Here is a 19,607-nt window from a genome sequence, read left to right on the forward strand (position 1 = left end):
GTTTTCTGATACGATTAATTTAATGGTGTGATTTTTATGCAATCAGCATAATAATCTGATTCTTGTGATATATCTATTGATAGATACAACCCAAGAGTTTGAGTTACTATTGAGCCGGGTCGCTTCTTACTTACAGTCTGTTACCACGAGCTGTTTGACTAGACCCAGACTTTTTCTTGCCAGAGAATGGTAAAAAAAACAAGAGCTAAGAGCTCATATGGCACTTGTGACGAGGCGAGAAGAGCTAAGAGCCAAGAGATCATATGGTATGAGCTCTAACAAAATTCTATGAATCAATAGATTGATTTACAAAGGAAAATCAGAGACTTAATGCCTGTCTGGATTTAAAATAAGAGCTCTGTGTCACGATGTCCTTCTAAATATCAAAATTCATTAAGATCCGATCACCCACTCGTAAGTTATAAATACCTAATTTTTTCTAATTTTTCCTCTCCCTTTAGCCCCCCAGATGGTCAAATATGGGAAAACGACTTTATCAAGTCAAATTGTGCAGCTCCCTGACACGCCTACCAATTTTCATCGTCCTAGCACGTCCAGAAGCACCAAACTTGCCAAATCACTGAACCCCTCCCCCAACTCCCCCAAAGAGAGTGAATCCAGTACGATTCTGTCAATCACGTATCAAGGACATTTGTTTATTCTATCCACCGAGCTTCATCCCGATTCCTCCACTCCAAGTGTTTTTCCAAGATTTCCCCCTCCAACTCCCCCCAATGTCAAAAGATCTGGTTGGGACTTGAAATAAGAGCTCTGAGACATGAATTCCTTCTAAAAATCAAATTTCATTAAGATCCGATCATCTATTCGTAAGATAAAAATACCCCAATTTTCACGTTTTCCAAAAATTCCGTTTTCCCCCTCCAACTCCCCCCAATGTCACAGGATCTGGTCAGAATTTAAAATTAGAACTTTAAGGCACAAGATCCTTCTAAATATCAAATTTCATTAAGATCTGGTCACCCTTTCCTAAGTTACAAATACCTCTATTTTCAAAATTACCCCCCCCCCCCAATTCCACCAAAGAGAGCAGATCCGGTCCGGTTATGTCAGTCACGTATCTTAGACAGGTTTCATTCTTCCTATTCAGTTTCATCCTATCCTATCCTAATTTTTCAAAAATAACCCCCCCCCCCAACTACCCCAAAGAGAGCGGATCTGTTCCGTTTATGTCAATCATGTATCTAGGACTTGTGTTTATTTTTCCCACCAAGTTTCATCCCGATCCCCCCACTCTAAATGTTTTCCAAGTTTTAGGTTTCCCCCTCCCAACTCCCCCCAATGTCACCAGATCCGGTCAAGCTTTAAAATAAGAGCTCTAAGACACGATATCCTTCTAAACATCAAATTTCATTGATATCCGATCACCCGTTCGTAAGTTAAAAATACGTCATTTTTCCTAATTTTTTAGAATTACCCCCCCAACAAACCCCAAAGAGAGCGGATCCATTCCGATTATGTCAATCATGTATCTGGGACTTGTGCTTATTTTGTCCATCAAGTTTCATCCCGATCCCTCCACTCTAAGTGTTTTCCAAGATTTTAGGTTTCCCCCCTCCAACTCGCCCCATTGTCTTCAGATCCGGTCGGGATTTAAAATAAGAGCTCTGAGACACATTATCATTCCAAACATCAAATTTCAGTAAGATCCTATCACCCTCTCATAAGTTAAAAATACTTCATTTTTCTATTTTTTACGAATTAACCGGCCCCCACTCCCCCCCCCCAGATGGTCAAATTAGGAAAACAACTATTTCCAATTTAAGCTGGTCATGTCCCTGATACGCCTGCCAAATTTCATATTTGGGTCCTAGCTTACCTGGAAGTGCCTAAAGTATTAAAACCGGGACCGACAGACCGACAGACAGACCGACAGAATTGGCGATTGCTATATGTCACTTGGTTAGTACCAAGTGCCATAAAAAAAAGCCCAAGTGCTCCCTTTTAAATGTTTATAATTGAATTTGCGTCTGAATTGCTCTTATGCAACACTTTTTGATGCTTTAGCTAGCCTCGATTAACACTTGATCTCGAGTAATAATTCAGAATAAGTAGCGCCGTATCCAAAACTCTCAAGGGCATATACCCTTGGTTTTATTTAACATTCTAAAAAGCATAAAAGTCTCAGCAGGTTTTTTATCAATCTTAAACTTGTGTAAAAACAAAAATAATTCGTTGACTTTTTAATCCAGCCAAATTTCCAACTCATTTTGGTTGTCATTTTAACATGATGATATTTGAACAATATCATAGGTACTCGGAGAACGTTCAAGCAATTTTATTTACAGGTAATAAAAAGGTGAAATATCTCCATCTCATTTGAATTTTTCAAGGCACGCATAAGGTATTAACATTCAAGGTATTTGCATTAAAAATGAAATTTGAAACTAGGAGTAATGTATGTGTTGTGAATGTATGTGTTGTGTATGTATGTATATGTGCTGGTGATTTTGAAATAAAACCCGATACGCCTTCCCTCGGCTTTATTTCTTAAAAGCAAAATTATTATCTCTTAGACTTTTCTAGAGTTTATTAGAGTTTAGAGTTATTCAATTTTAGGTTAATAATTGAGAAGTCCTTTCGTTGTTAGACACCTTTGGTCCTCAGTTTTATCGATTATGAGCAAGCTTTCGATTCTATTGATAGAAGAGCGTTAGCAAATGTCTTATCCTTCTGTGGTATACCAAAAAAATACATTAAAGCTATTTGTGCTATGTACGAGAATAATACTGCTGCGGTTAAGGTAGGAAATGAGGTTAGCAACTGGTTTTGTATTAAATCAGGAGTTAAGCAGGGTAGTTTTCTATCCCTCTTTATATGGATCATTTAGATGGAATTCCTATTAAGGAGCACAGGAAAGGCAATTGGAGATCACGGAATCAAATGGGGAGGAAAAACGCTTCTGGAATTAGATTATGCTGATGATTTAAGCATATTAGATGTAAGTGTGAGCAAAATTAATGAATTTTTGGAGATTTAGCGAGTTCAGGGTGCTAGAATAGGCTTGAAAATTAATGTGAAGAGGACTGAGTCACTAAGGCTAGGAATAAGTGAAGATGAAAAGGTGACGTTGGGTAACGAAAAGATTGATCAGGTTGGCAGTTTCACTTACCTTGGTAGTATTATTAGTAAAGACGGTGGGAGCAGTGAAGAAGTTAAAAGTAGAATATCTAAGGCTCAGGGTGTTTTTTCACAGTTAAAAAAAAAGTTTGGAAGAATAGAAAGATAAGTCTGCAAACCAAGATTAGAATATTGGAAGCTACAGTGATGACAGTGGTCAAATATGGCTCTGAAGCATGGGCGCTCCGAAAAGCAGATGAAAATTTACTAGATGTTTTCCAGGGAAATTGCCTACGGATTGTTCTGGGTACCCGGCTGACTGACCATATTTCAAACAGTAGGTTGTATGAAAAATGGGGTTCAATCCCGCTTTCTAGGGCTATAATGAAAGAAAGGTTGAGATGGCTAGGCCACGTTCTGCGGATGAAGAATGACAGATTGCCAAAGATTGTCCCTTTTGGCCAGCCGTCTGGGGCTACACGGAAAGCAGGTCGTCCTTGTCTGGGTTGGGATGATGTCATAAATAAAGATTTAAAGGAAATGGGAAGTTCCTGAAAGGGTGTAAAGAGGGAGGTCTTGAATAGATTAGGTTGGAGGAGGAGCATGCGTAGCTATGTTGGCCTCAGGTGGCTTGGTGCTGCAGTGAGTTATTATTAGTAGTAGTAGTAGTTAGAGTTTTCTTCTTAAAAAAGGTTTCCCATTGATTTTTGTGAAATTTTCTATTTAAAACATAGCTACATACTTATTATTATCAAATTAACACAACAATTTTACATCATTCCCGACCTCAGCAGTCTAATTCCTCCTGAAATCCCTTATCCATGCCTCTGTATTATTTTCTAGGTCTTTCTTTTTCCTAAAAGTGCTTAAAAAGTGAATAGATTGTTTGTTTCTATTCTACATAGAGTTTTATTTTAGATGTTAAAATATAGATGGCGGAGAAGAAGGGAGTGATGATGCTAGCAGTGGTGGAGGTCAAAATTTCCCCCAATATTACAAAAATTATACCAAAAAGATGAAAAGCAAATATCTATTTTTGTAGCCATCTATTTAATATTAGTCAAACAATTCGTAGCACTGTAAGCAAGGAGATAACTCGGCCTAGTACCGCAAGTCTCAAAAAAAGGAGTTGTTATAAATAATAGATAATCGAAAGAATTTGCTTTTTATGCTGATTCCAAATATATATATACACATATATATATATATATATATATATATATATATATATATATATATATATATATATATATATATATATATATATATATATATATATATATATATATATATATATATATATATATATATATATATATATATATATGTATATATGTATATATATACATATATATACATATATATACATATATATATATATATATATATATATATATATATATATATATATATATATATATATATATATATATATATATATATATATATTATTTTTAATATATATAATTTTATATATTAATTTTAGTCAAACAATTCGTAGCACTGTAAGCAAGGAGATAACTCGGCCTAATAGTAACCGAAAGTCTAAAAAAAAGGAGTTGTTATAAATAATAGATAAATTGAAAGAATTTGCTTTTTATGCTGATTCCAAATATATATATATATATATATATATATATATATATATATATATATATATATATATATATATATATATATATATATATATATATATATATATATATATATATATATATATATATATATATATATATATATATATATATATATATATATATATATATATATATATATATATATATCGAATCGAAAGTGAGAATCATTGTATAAAAGCCTGACGCGTAACTTTGCCGGGGCCCGGCCTCGAAATTGGCAACATAGCTTTTTTTCTTGAAACTGGCATAATGACATTTCTGGCTATAAACGATCTAAATAGGCCACAACTTTAAGGAAACATTTGTATTTTTCCCAAGGTAGTTGTATCAACCCTATAGTGACGGCATGACTTCAAGAAGAAGCTGCAGTTAGAAGACAACTGACAATGAGAGTCAATATATACAAGCCTGCTGCGTAGCCATTCTTTCTTTTCAAGAAAGAATATCAAATTAACTAGTGCTTTATTGAAAATATATAACACATATATGCACATATAAAATCTTTTATTTAACTTGTTAATCATATATGTATGGTAAGAACCAAGCGGGTGAAAAAATTATTTTACAAATTAATCGGTATTTATTTTTTCAAACAGTTCATGGTAACGAAATGTCAGTAAGAAATTCAATAGTCAAATTAATCGGTATTTTTTTCAAACAGTTCATGGTAAACGAACTGTCAGTAAGAAGTTCAGTAGTCTATTTTTCTTTGTTCTTCACTTTTAATTTTGACTCGTTGTAATTATCTTTTTCACAGGTATTCTAACTGTATGTTTCTTTGTCCTTCATTTCTGTCTATCACTTCAGACATTTTGTTCAATACCCTTTACCTTAGCTGCTCAGATGGGTTTTGTCACACTTGATGGTCTTGGTTTTTCATTTGTCCTCTAAGCTTTATAAAACTTTTAATGAATAGTCGCATGAAGCCTTTTATAAATAGTCGCATCACACTTGGCATTTTATACTTAGTTATGTCTCTTTGGTAACGTTGCATGCGCCATAGATAACTAAACACGATACGAATACTCCTGGGGGGTATGATGTAATTTATTCTCTTTAAATGTGCTCATAAATACAAAAATCTGACTCAAAACTAAAGACTAAGACGATAGTTATGCTATTGCGTAATTTAGATACTTCCAAAATTAAAATGGAATAAGGAGCGTTTTGTTTTAGGCCCTGTAAAGAAAAAATAGGAATAAGGAATTTAATTTACTCTATAAACTCATCATTCAATTAACATTAATGATTTACCACCCTATGACTTGAAAGTAAAGAATAAAACGATAATTATGCCATTACGTACTTTAGATATTTCTGATGGCATAGTCACTGAAAGATTCCTGGTTATTACTGAATTATATAACGACAAAATTAAGGAAAAAATATGACAACTGGGGAAAAGCTGGGAAAGTAGTTTCTTGTATCTATGGCGTTATACAAAATTATACATGATTTTGAATTAATCCAAACAGCTAAATCAAGAGGCAAAGAAAAATGTCTGAGGTAATGATACACGAAAATAAACCACAACAAGATAAATGACTAGAAGATATATGATAACAGGAATGAAAATGAATCCCAAATGAAAATAAGGAACAAAGAAATCTGCCAATACAAGAAAAATGACAGGAATGATCACCTGGAGTCGTAAAAGAAATCTGCGGTTAGAAGAGAAGCAAATGTCAGAATCATAACAAGTCCCAGGAGAAAATAATACTTTTCAGATGGATGGTTCTCTTATGCAGTAACAGGAAGGAGGAACTGAATTTACACCAGAATGTCTTAATCCAATTGAAATTGCTGATTTGACATCTTTGACTTAATACTAAAGAATAACCAGGCATTTATCATAGCATGGTATAAATTTTTCCAGGTTTCAAATTTGGGGTTCCACAATTTCAAATTCAGGTTTACGACTCGTTTGGTCTCAGGGGTGGCATAAGCAACCTAAGTTTCATATCGAGTGACTATCTACGACAAAAATAATTCTCCAAGCTCTTGGCCACAATGAAGAGCTGAAAGAAAATGTTACCACATGACAAACAACGCAGGAGACAGCATTCTATGAAGAGTATCAACAAGAACTTAGAACACGCTATGCTAGACTTCTGGGATATAGCGAGAGTAATGTCAAAAAATAGTTCACGGGTTGTAATTTTTCGTAAAACAGACTTTTTATTTTATTTGTGCTTTTTTTCTTTTCTTTGTATTTAATTATAAAAAAGAACTTACTTTCCGAACATAACTAGTATGTACTTGGGTCTGTATAATATATGCACACTTGTCTTCATGTTCTCAGATTTAAAAATTAAACACGTAAGTTATATATATGTATATATATATATATATATATATATATATATATATATATATATATATATATATATATATATATATATATATATATTTGGATCTTACCCCTTTAGAAGATAAATATTCCATTCCGTTTGCAATTTGTAGACCAAATGACATTAAATCTTGAGAAGTAAGATGACTGCTTGTACCATGAAGGTTTCCATAGTAATGCTCTGCTCTCGATTTTCTCAAATATGTTTGTAGCTTACCACCAGATACGTATTCAAGGATCACAAGTACTGGATCTGTAAAAATCTTATTTATAAAAACATTGTTACATTAAAACTGTCGACGATTTTTGAGGAAATCTCATGAAGTTCATAAAGAAACACATTACAGTATTTCTTTTCTTAACATAGAAATTCTTTTCTTCATAAAAGGATTTGGTTTTCAGCCTGTATTAAGACATAAAGTCATAATTGCAGAACTTCAGGCAAATTGGGAATCGATTGATTCCTAATTCTGTTTGTTATTTTGCTGTTCTTGCTTGATCCTGGTTGTTCATGCCATTTTTGTTTGTAACTATGTCGGATGTGGGTTTTCTCATGGGATTACTGAAGGACGTAGAAACCTCCTATTTTTTTTTTTTTGTATCTTGTTAGAGATGAATTCTGTTAATGAGCTATGGTTATTTGGCCAAAGGAAATTGAAAAAAAGGTAAAGGATACGGCACTGGTCCCTTTGAGTCCAAACCGGCGGTGCTTAGCTTCGTTTCAAGACTCTTTAGCCAAAAAGTACAATGGGGGGCTGGGGCCAGCCTTCCTGTGCTTTCACACACCCTTACTGCTTAACTGGCCCATATTTCTCCAGGTACCCATTTAAAGCTGGGTTAACTCGGGCTGAGCTTACAGAGTCACAACACTGACCCCCGTCCCAAACCAAATAACCAACCACGCCAAGAATTGAATAAAAGGACTCCAAATCTAGCGTGCCAACCACTTGACTAGGAGGGAAGTACTTTGCATTAAAAACCGTTGCACTAACCTTGAAAAGAAATTTAGTGGGTAACTTGAATTTTTCTGAAGTTAAAATCTCTTTTTTTTTAAATCGGCGTATTTATCAGAAAGTAAACGTATTCTAAGCTTAACAAAATCTAACTTTAGATGACAGCATTTATTACTGCATACAAGAAAACAAATTTTCACATCTTCCCATTTAATTTTTACAAAGTACAAGGAACATAGGAAGGAGCTTATTTTAGAAGGGTTCAAATTTGACAGCCCAAAGGGCAAATTCTTCTGAAAACATATAAGAAATTTTAAGAACAAATCAACAAATTCTCAAGATTTCAGGGACAAGGGACATAAACAGAAGGCTTCCTCCCTAAGCACATATTTTCAAAGGGACTCCTTCTTTAAATAGTTTGGAAAGCCCCCCCCCCACCCACCTCCCACCACTAATACCTGTGTATAGAAAATTTTTATGTATGTATTTATCCCGTGGATGATAGGAAGATAGGTGACTACCTTTTTCAGTGCAGCATCCTAGAAGGGACACAACATTTTGATGTGGTTCCAAAAGCTTCATAACTTCCAATTCTTTCAATAGTTCCGACCTTTCTTTGGCACTGGCCACTTCTTTGAGAGTCTTAACAGCCACTATCGTTGGCTCTTCTTTTCCTGAAATAAATTATTCTTTAGGTCTTTCTACGCGTATTTTTTTTTTTTTTTTTTTTTTTTTTTTTTTTTTTTTTTTTTTTTTTTTTTTTTTTTTTTTTTTTTTTTTTTTGATGAGTTATACAGTAAAACATGTACTGCAAATAGTCTTTTTTTTTCCCTAGGAATGAAGCAGTTCGTGGTAGCTAGCTGTAAGTAAGGAGCTTCTCGTGCTATAGTAACCTAATTAAAAAAAATGAGTTTGATATACATTAAAGAATCCATTTTTTTATAGTGCCTTTTAATGCGTAAAACTCAATAAATTAGGAGTGCCCACCAAACTTTACAAGCCTGAGGAAATTTGCCTGGTTTTTGAAAAGAGGGAAAAACACCGTATTATCGTAAGTGATCCTGATAAATGTTGCGCCATTAAATTCAGCAAATTAGATAGACTTATAGTACGAATTTCAATTTCTCTCTTTTGTATTTAATTCTTTTATCCCCAGGGGGGATTGAATCGAACCAATGGTTCTAAAAATATCAGAAAAAAGTTTAATCGTGCGGAAAGTAAAAGTTTTAGTGCCTTGTTTAGATAGAAAAATAGATTGTGCCTTAGTCAGGTGGTGTTTTTTTTCTATTCTGTGGCACCAAATAACAACTTTGTCTTATAGAAGGAAAAAGGGCTTTTGGCTGAAAATTCCGACACAGCCTCTCAATTTAAAATGACAGAAAAGATATATATCGAGCTTTCCAGTTTCAGAAGCAGTAATACGCCGTGATAACACATTACCTCGGAAAGATGCAAGTAGTCCATACAATGTAAACTGTTATTCAGCTTCGTTAAACTAAGTTGATTCATTTCAGGCTTTAATAAAAAAAAAATACAGTGTATAATTGAACATCAGCTATTATGCAAGAGCACTGTCGGGTCTTTGTTCAAGTTCGACAGGGGGATAGAGTGCTTGAAGCTTCTAAAGTATATTTTTATCCCTATTTTTCTAACTTCATGATATTTTGGATATATATAGAACTAGTTGTTTTTTGCGAGGATGGAGGGTCGAAATTAGTTTATAAACGCTGCACTTGCACATGAAAATTTTTAGACTAAGCCTGTAATATGGGTGTTGTGAGGTGATAGATCTTCTCTTATTACAAACAAAAATCTTCGGAACAAAAGAGATTAGTTACTTGTACTTAACGGCACTAATGACGGCGAGGCGGGGGGGGGGCTTATGAGCACCACTATGAAGTTTATAAGGAGGTGGGAGAGGGGGGAAGTTTTACCAGAAGCTTTGTTTTTACTGAGTTTATAATGAGAATATTTCTCATTTTCCTGATTATATGCATTTCTTTAATTTTTTCCTGTTTTCCAGGGGACATTGGCCCCATATCTCCCCACCAGCATCTATGAGAGACACTTTCATAACAGATTTGTTTGAAGAATCCATCTTGAATACGTCGCAAATGATGAACCTGCAATTGTCTGCGACGTTTTGGTCCCTCTCCCAGTAATTGTTTGGATGGGTGTAACTTATAGGGACGATTACATAAACAATCCAAAGCAAAAATGCTCTACCTTGACAAAACAAAGAAAAAATGTTGAAAAACAACGAGTCTATGACCAGCAGAAATAAAATGAATATCAATCAAACAAATATTCCATCTGTAACCAAAAACACATCATCAGGGTTGAGAACGAAACAACGTAAAACACAAAAGCTTACAAAGGAAAAGGAAAAACAAACATAATAATTCAGTCTTATTACAGATGTGCATCATTCAACTGTTTTATTTTTTTTCCCCCTTTGCAGTTCAAACTTACCCAGATGGCTTACCTTTCATAAATCTTAGTTTTTGAGGTTAGCAACAAGAATTTTGCAGTTGCTCTCAAGTAATCTTCTCTTTCTTTCCTATATTTTTTAATCTCTAATCATGTTTCCAATGCTTTTTTAACAATCATTTCTGTCCCTTTTATTTTCATGTAATCATCTCCTTATTGTTTGTCCGACGATTACAATGCTTGAAAAGATAGAAGTTCATCTATTTCCGAAACTTTCCAATTAGATACTGAGCTCATTTCCAAGAAAAAAGTCGATGCGAATTAAGATGCTTTACGTGTATTTCAACAGCTCGTGTTGAAACTAGTCTTCCTGATTAGAAAGTCTCCTTTCTCTTCAGTAATTTTAACGCTCTATTTCGGCAGATGATTCCTCTCTAGTCAACAGGAAGAATGTCTTATTGTAAAGGCTACCAGTAATGACCTAGAAGCATCCTCGCATATTTGTTTTCAATATATTATTCAACCTTTTTTCAAATATGTATCCTATATTTCTTTTAGTTTCCAAGAACATAAAATGGCGGTTTTGGCAATTTTGACATAAAACCCGATACGCCTTCTTTCGGCTTTACTTCTTAAAATCAAAATTATTATCTCTTATAGTTTTCTTTTTAAAAAAGGTTTCCCACTGACTTTTGTGAAACTTTCTATTTCAAAAGTTACTACCTACTTATTATTATCAGATTAACACAACAGTTTTACATCATTCCCGACTTCAGAAGTCTCATTTCCCCTGAAATCCCCTGTCTATGCCTTTGTATTATTTTTTAGGTCTTTCTTTTTCCTAAAAGTGCTTAAAAAGTGAATAGTTTATTTGGTTCTATTCTACAGAGTTTTATTTTAGGTTCCAAAACATAGATGGCGGAGAAGAAGGGAGTGATGATGCTAGTAGTGGTGGAGGTCAAAATTTCCACCAATATTACACAAGTCATACCAAAAAGATGAAAAGCAAATCACTATTTTTGTAGCCATCCATTTAATTTTAGTCAAACAATTCATAGCCCTGTAAGCAAGGAGATAACTCGGCATTGAATTGTGGTAAAGAATAGATAAATCGAAAGAATTTTATTTTTATGCTGATTCCAAATATATGAAATTCACCAAATATGCAAAATTCAATGCTACCCATCAAAACATACGAGTCTGAGAAAATTTACTTAATTTTTAAAAAAGAGAGAAAACAACCCTAACAAATCAAGGAATCTTACTGAAAATCACACAATCAGATTGAGCACATTAGAGAAACTTTACAGGTTTCAAGCTCCAATCTTCAAAAATGCGGATTTTTTTTCGCCAGATGAAAGATCAGGGATGCATAATTATTTTTTTTGTAGCACTCCCCCTCTATCTCCTTTCTCCCCGAAGTTATCCAATCAAAATATTTAAATAGCAATTTTCTTTACCATAGTTAATAGGTCCAATAATCTCTGGAATGACATGAATCCCTACAGCCACTGAGGAAAGGGCTGTAAGGTATTAAATTTAGCCGTTGTTTACGCATAGTACTCGTTATTGAGAAGTATAAAGGCATTTTTTGGAGGAGGGTTAATTTTGAATGGGATTTATTTCTAAAGGGAAAATTTTCCGTGGATAGAGAAATTTCCTGGGGTAAAACTTCCATTGGGAGGGGAATAGAAATTTCTGGGGAAAATTTTCCATGAAGAGGGGTTCTTTGGCATTTATTGCATGATTTGAAAAACAATAAGAAGGTAAGTAAAAAATTGAGTCTTTTTTAAATGAAAGTACGTTAAGGAGAATTTTCCCGGCTAAATTGTCCACAGAAAAATTTCCTGGGGAATTTCCAGCAAGGATGGAATTTCCCGGGGGGGGGGAGGATTTCACGCGGGAAAAACTTTTCATGAAGGAATTTTTGTGGGTGAATTTTTCATAGAGGGAGGCGAATTTCCGGGCATCAGTTGAAAAATTATCAGAAAATGAATAAGAAAAAATAATTTCTTTCAGATGAAAGCAAGAGGCAAAAAAGTTTGGCTTTCCACCCAATTCCTTCGGAACGACTCCTGAAACACATCAGCTGTTTAAATAGAATAAAAAGCTTTTCAAAAGTACTAACATTTTAGCGTTCAGGGTGAGTAGTATTTAGGAGGGGCAGCTCCCCTCATACAGGGAATAATTTTCGTTCGTTTTAAGATTTAATGTTATTCCTTACTTTCAGTTGAAAAAACTCGTTTGTTTATTTATTTGATCCAAAAACCAAATTTTATTTACAGCAGTGTATTAGAACAGCCTACGAATATCAATAGCCTAATCAGATATTCAAAACCAATTAGTTACGTTCGCTATATACATTTTACAACAGTTATTTATTATAATAAGTAATAATATTATTAATAATAGCGCAAATAAGGAGGGATGAGGTCTAGTAATCTCGGTTCGTTTTCAGAGTGACTTCTAATGCGGTTTAAATGCGACTCACTTTAATTTTCAATGTTTTTTTCCTGTTTTTGTTATAATGCTTAATTTTTTATATACAAAAAAACATTTCTTTAGTAAATCTTTAATTCTTAATTATTTTACAGAACATGAAGTTTCTATATAAATAATATTGTTGATCATGGGCAAATAATTCACATTGTAAATTTGCTTTCAAAAACGATTTTCTCTTCGATTACTGAACATTGTAAATTGATCTAAAATCGAGGACGACATCCCGCGAGATAAATTAAAAATACTTTTAATCAGAGAGCTATACAACATCAATAAGCAGTAAAACAGTCGAGTGTTTAACTGGGCTGCCAAATTGACACATTTTGATGTTGCATGACACAATGACACATTCAGTCGAAATGATGACACAATCGACAAAAATGACACATTTTTCAAAAAAATGACACATTTTTGTCATCCAAGTCTCGTTTTTTAAATGGTAATAAAAGAAAAGCAAAATTTCAATTTTCTACCTCCAGAAAAGCTACAAATTAATGGAAGGGTATAGCGCTGCCTAGCGGTGGCAGTAGTACACAAACAGGACAGATGCCATTACCATATTTCAAATTTAAACCACGCGATGAAAACAGCCATAGACGGAAATTTCAAATCAAAAGGCACGCTGAATATCTTAACTTAATTGGCTTCTTGATCGAGTATTTGATGTAGCCAACTGGTGCGTACTTAATAGTAAAAAGTAAACAGCATGCAGTTTACCAAAGCTGTATGCATAAGCACCAACTCCCATTTTTAGGAGTACAGGAGGGGTATCCCACCTCGGACAAGATTACAAATTTCCAAAGATGTCTTTCCTTCAGAATAATCCATCTGGCTTAAAAAGGCACCCACAAATATGACAAAAATACTAGATTGAAGCTAGTTGAATGGCTTACATATTGAGTAAATAAAAAGCTTAGCCAATAAAGTCGATTACGTATAGAGCCGATTGTGATTACGACGTCATAAGAAAAGTCTATTTTCAATTTACTGTCGGATTGTCCCTAAAACTTTTATAAATGTAAACTTGCCTCGTTGGCCGCCCAGACACAAATTCATAGTGTGTAACATTAATTTAATCGAATGTTTCTATTTCTTTCATGATGTCATAAAAAGGTCATGATCCCAGGATAAAAGGATAAGGTTAAGTTTAGTCCTTTTTGAACTGATTTGGAAAAGATTATATATTCAAAACTCTAAATAAAGACTTGACAATGAAATATGACACCACTTGTAGCAAAAAATATGACACATTTTGTGACACATTATGGAATCTGAGATGACACAAAAAGCACATTTTCGAAAAAAATATGACACACTCCTTAAAAAAAAATTGGCAGCCCTCGTGTTTAATTCGACGGGACCAACTGAATAGGAAAAGCAACATTGTATAGTCTACAAATCGGTGCGACATTTCCATCTCTTTAACTTCCCTAAAAATCCATCAGTACTGACAAAAATTCCCTTAAGATTAATAAAAATTCGTAAAAACTCCAAAAGTGCCAAGCATATCTGAAAAGAATTAACCATGTATAAAAACTGAATTATACGATTAACTATAGCTTAAAACAAATAAGAAGGAATTGAGTAAGGATAAGTATGTTTATCTTTAATATGAAAATAAATATTACAATAATTAAAATAATAATATAGAATAACATAATCATAAGAATAATACAATAATAACGAAAATCAGCATATCATAAATAAGTATAAAAATAAATTACAATTTCAGCCGTTTAGACGCAATTCCTAAAAATAAACGAAAAAGACAGCATAATTTACGCTACTACTGCTACCAATAACAACTCACTATAGCATTAAGATACTTGAGGCCAGCACAGTCACAGACACTGCACCCCGATGATTATAGCATTTTTTTCTTTGGCATAATCTAAAATGTGCTTACACAAGTTATATTCTCTTCAATAAATTCTACAAAAATATTTCTTTCCATAAAATAAGAAATCCAAGAAAGTCCCTAAACCTTTCATTTTTGAACCATTAGCGAGGAAGTGGAGGGACCGCATTTTTTAGTTGAGTAGGTCCAGGCATCTAGACTGCACCAATGCTTGCATTGTATTAGATATGCACAACTTGGTTAAGCAGAAAAACTCCCTCAAGGAATAGAATCTACGTAGGATCATGCAGCTACTGTTTAAATTGAGCTTGATCTAAGAGACAAGATGTCGTTCAATTTGGTTGTGGAGATTATCAATATCTTAAAAGGTACTCAGAATTGTTCTGCTCATAAATTAGTCTTTGAGGCAATTTCTATTTTGCACAGGGAAGCTGTTGAAGATTTTGCACCGAATCAGGCGATTTATCATGCAATGCTGCTTTCGGATGAGATTGGGAACTTATGAACTTGTCATAGTATCTCTGTGGATAGAAACGTTTGAGAATTCTCGTGCACATGCTCAAAAGCCATGGTGTTCTGAAAAGAGTATAATAAATTATACTAATTTGTCGCAGTTTGTGTACAGTGAAAGATTTGGTTACTGTGAGCATTGCAGGGGTGAGCCTAATGTTTACTTATTTTGTTTCATGTGGCCCCTATAAATACATAACTTGCTTGATTGAGTACCTGCACGAGACGCAAGACCTATCTACAGAGGTACATTACGGATTATAGGCATAGTATGACTGTTTAACGAAGAGGCTAAATATTAGGTTCATTTGCATATCCCTGATCATGTGATAGAATCCACCATTAATTTGGAGTCAAAATTTAGAAGGTATAATGACAGAGAATACCAAGAAAGAGTTGGTACATTGAAATTACTTTTAACTTTAGTTCTGCGCCTCAGTCTCAGCTATATTCGTTGAGGTGTTATATAATATACCTCAAAGTGAGTTATGGAGCAGTTATCACAAAGGGCACCTTTTTTTTATTCTGTAACAGTTTTAGCTGTAGATAGACATGGAGTTTGTTCTGGAATCCTGGCTCCATGTTTTTCGATGCAGAGATGGTAATTTGCTCAGCATTCGTACTGTTAAGACAGTCGATAGTGAAATTGCTCAAAATCTTCTCAACGAGGAAACAATCGCAAGTAGTGCGCTTAAACGCTACATGGAGGGGAGAACACAACCTTTACCAAAACACTACTACTACTACTACTAATAAGTCACTGCAGCACCAAGCCACCTGAGGCCAACACAGCTATGCACGCTCCTCCTCCAACCTAATCTATTCAAGGAATAGATAATAATATATCTATAGATAATCATAATATGAATAAATATAGTACGAATTAAATAAAGATGAATTTAAATTAAATAATATATGTAATATATTATACACAATACATAAAACGCTTTTTTGTTTATTATACACAATATTATACAAAATATATAAAATATAAAACGCATTATACACAATATATGAAATAAATCATAAAATAAATAATATGAATTAAATAAAGATGAATAATAATATGAATAGATAATAATCTATTCAAGGAATTACCAAAATGAAGACCACGAATAATAAGCAGGTGAAACTCAAAAAGAAAATGCTGACTTTTAGCGCCTTAAATAACCGGATCAATGCTCACCCAAACTTTAAAATGGGTATTAGTGAGCGTTGACATTGCTTGCGACACAAGACTTCATCATTTGAAGAAGTTGTTTCCATATGCACTTCTCTCATATGTATCTTATATATAACAGAGAAGTACCATCTTCAAGAAGGTTGTGCTTAGGTCACGAGCCGAGTCAGCTCTTCGTGAGAATTTGAAAACAAAGAGCAATTTGAAAGAGAGATCTGTTAATTTCGATATCAGCAGTGATTCGATTAGCTCAGGGCTGATAGACTTACTGTGCACCTGATAAATCAGTCATCAACTGGATCAGAAGTCAATAAGAGCCTGGGAATATGAACATTTTCCACTCTTAGGTCTTTTAATTAAGACACTAAAGAAACGTATTTCTTGGCAGATCGATACCACGGACTACCCGGATATTGTGACAAAGAATAAATTATGAGCTGCTTGAGGAACTGTGATGGTTTTGACAAGCAGCAACGATCTCTAAATACATTTATGGTATCTCTATTAAAACACTCGAAGCTAGATGATACAAACTCGCTACTATTAAATTCCTAGGAAAAGCAAAGAGCGACTGAACTTTTATTTGACGCATTCTCAAACTCAGTTTATGTGCTTTGAGAAGGTTTAACTCTCTACCTCTCTGGGGGCTTTGAAGGCTGGATAAGAGTAGTAATTCTCAGTAGAATCAGAATTTTTATACGAATTTTGAACAGCGTTTGAGTTGTACCCCCTGAAAAGGTGAATACAAGAATTGTGTTGCAGCTGTTGGACAGTTTTAAGAGGGGTGTAGATACTGCTTGTTGTGATGCAAATTGCAGAGACAGTGTTGTCCATTTGCTGCATCATTACAAGCTATGGCTTGGATCTCACTCAACTTATGAAAAAAACGTTTTGGTCCAACTTCGTGAATTTTCAAGCCTAAAAAATCAACTTTGTGGAAAATAACCAAACAACATAGTTTCCTCAATTTGCTTTCTTCATACAGTTTCTGGCTATGATACGGTTTCTTTTCAGTTCTCCTCGTGAAAAGTCCTCAAAATGTTGAGAAATGAGGATTGCATAAACATATTGCTTTGCTCGTGCAAGATATAGAGGGGTCAAAGGTCTACTCTTATGCGCAAGAAAAATTTCTTTTCATTTGCATTGTCATTGCATACGGTAAAGATCCACAGTGATCCACACCTTTTTGATTTTCTTTATGACTTACGAATGCATTCATGCCATTGAAATTATAGGCCCGCAAGTATATGCGACCACCTAACGCTTTTCTTTAAGTGTCATGCAAGGCGCATTTACCTCCAGTTGATTTTTTTTTATATAAATGAACCAACCTAAACAGAGGTTCCTAGATTCCCTAGATTTGCTGGATATTTCAAGATGGTAAGATTTAGTGAGTTCTACCCTCCCTTGAAGCATTTTATGATATTATGGCAGATGAGAATTCTCTATAAGCCCTCTACAAAAACAGTACTCTTGTGTGGGATATAGACCTTGTGATTTACCTTGTGACTGTGGAAGGAAATGTCTGAATGCTTCTTCCAAATTCTGTTAGTTGTATAATTTTTACAACTTCCCCATTCTAATTCACCCTCAGATGGAAAAATCTTATAAGTTGAGCTATTATTTTTAAAGTTCGTTTGTTAATAAGTGCATTACACAAAAAATTATCAGTTATTATTAGAAACAGAGCATACCAGTCTTTTTTTTGTCAACAGTAGTAGTAAATTTACTTAGGCATGAAAAAATATTTATTTCAAGGTCGCGTGCATACAGTTCTGACTGTATATACTAATTAGTATACAATGGGTATTTTGCCAGTTTGAAAACATGCCATTATTTTTCATTTATTTGAATCTCAGAGCGATTCCTTTAGATGAATAAAGTAATTAAATTACGAGTTTTAAGGCCCTTAGCAATGGGTCCAACTCTACATATATAGTAATCATAGACAGTGGAGTAAATCACAGCAGGCTGTGTGATCACTGATGAAAGTTTTTGCGTAAGGTGTCTTCAGCGGCAAAAAAACTTGATTTTTTCAATTTCGAAGACTAACAACTTTCTACTGACTTTACAACTCAACATATTCTTAATCAACTCTATTCGTCACTCCTTACTGCGTTCCAAAATCTTCAGCTGCTCACAGAAAATGTGACTTTACAATTCAACATATTCTTCATAAATTTTATTGATTAACCCCTTTTGCTTTGTGAAATCTTCCGCTGCTCACCTAAAATGTAACATTACAACTCAACATGTTCTCATCAAATTTATTGATCACCCCTTATTTCGTTGGGAAATGTTCTGCTGCTCACTGAAGATGTGACTTTGCAACTCTAACATATTCTTAGTCAACTCTATGGATCAACCCTTGTTTAGTTGTCTAATCATATGTTGCTGATTGAAAATGTGACTTTACGACTCAACATATTCTCAATCAACTCTATTGATCACCCCTTGTTGCATTTTGAAATCTTCTGATGCTCACTTATAACCTATTAGTCACATTTTCAGTGGGTGGCTCCCTCCCTATTAGGTACAGCCTACTGACTGATTGTGGTTTTAGTCCATATTTGTGCACAAAGGGTATGAAGAATTTGAGGATATCTTAGCCATAAGTTTTGGTCTTCACACCTGTCATCAACATTTTTTTTTTTTGGAGAATCAGTGCACCATGAGAACCATGCTCAGTGCACCACGTTTGTATTTCAAATTCGATTTTTGGGATGCGTTACTTAGATTATTTATTCCACTTAACTGTAATCTACTTCTAAGAGCTAGAGCAGCCAAGTTTTCACCTCTGCTTCTGAGAATGCGACAGCCCTCAAACTTCAAAACAAATGATCTAAAAAGCAATATTTTGTGAGCGTGATAATTTGTCTCTCAAACTCCTGTACGCTTACTAAATCTCTTGTAATTACTATAATTTCTATTGGAGTTTACTAGACCGTTTCATTTTACCGTAAAAAATGTCAAAACTGTTCATTGCCACTTTTTCAAATAATGGAAGTACAAACTTCAAATGCATTGTCTAAAATCCCTTTTTTATTTGAATGCGATGGATTTCTGAGGAACGAGGGTGGTATATTTTTTTTTTTCAATTTTAAGTAAT

General features: G+C 34.0%; 1 protein-coding gene across 1 annotated transcript in view; it reads right to left on the reverse strand.

Annotated features, from left to right (window-relative positions):
• The window catches only part of LOC136032215 (tyrosine kinase receptor Cad96Ca-like), a 102,018-nt gene that overhangs the window by 28,583 nt on the left and 53,828 nt on the right, over nt 1-19,607 (reverse strand). Inside the window, exons 6-7 of the mRNA XM_065712427.1 lie at nt 8,540-8,692; nt 7,137-7,318 (exon numbers count right to left, since the gene is read on the reverse strand). Of these exons, the coding sequence (XP_065568499.1) occupies nt 7,137-7,318; nt 8,540-8,692 (335 nt within the window). The remainder of the gene's footprint in view (nt 1-7,136; nt 7,319-8,539; nt 8,693-19,607) is intronic.

The sequence above is a fragment of the Artemia franciscana genome, chromosome 10, assembly GCF_032884065.1.
Source record: "Artemia franciscana chromosome 10, ASM3288406v1, whole genome shotgun sequence".
NCBI lineage: Eukaryota > Metazoa > Arthropoda > Branchiopoda > Anostraca > Artemiidae > Artemia > Artemia franciscana.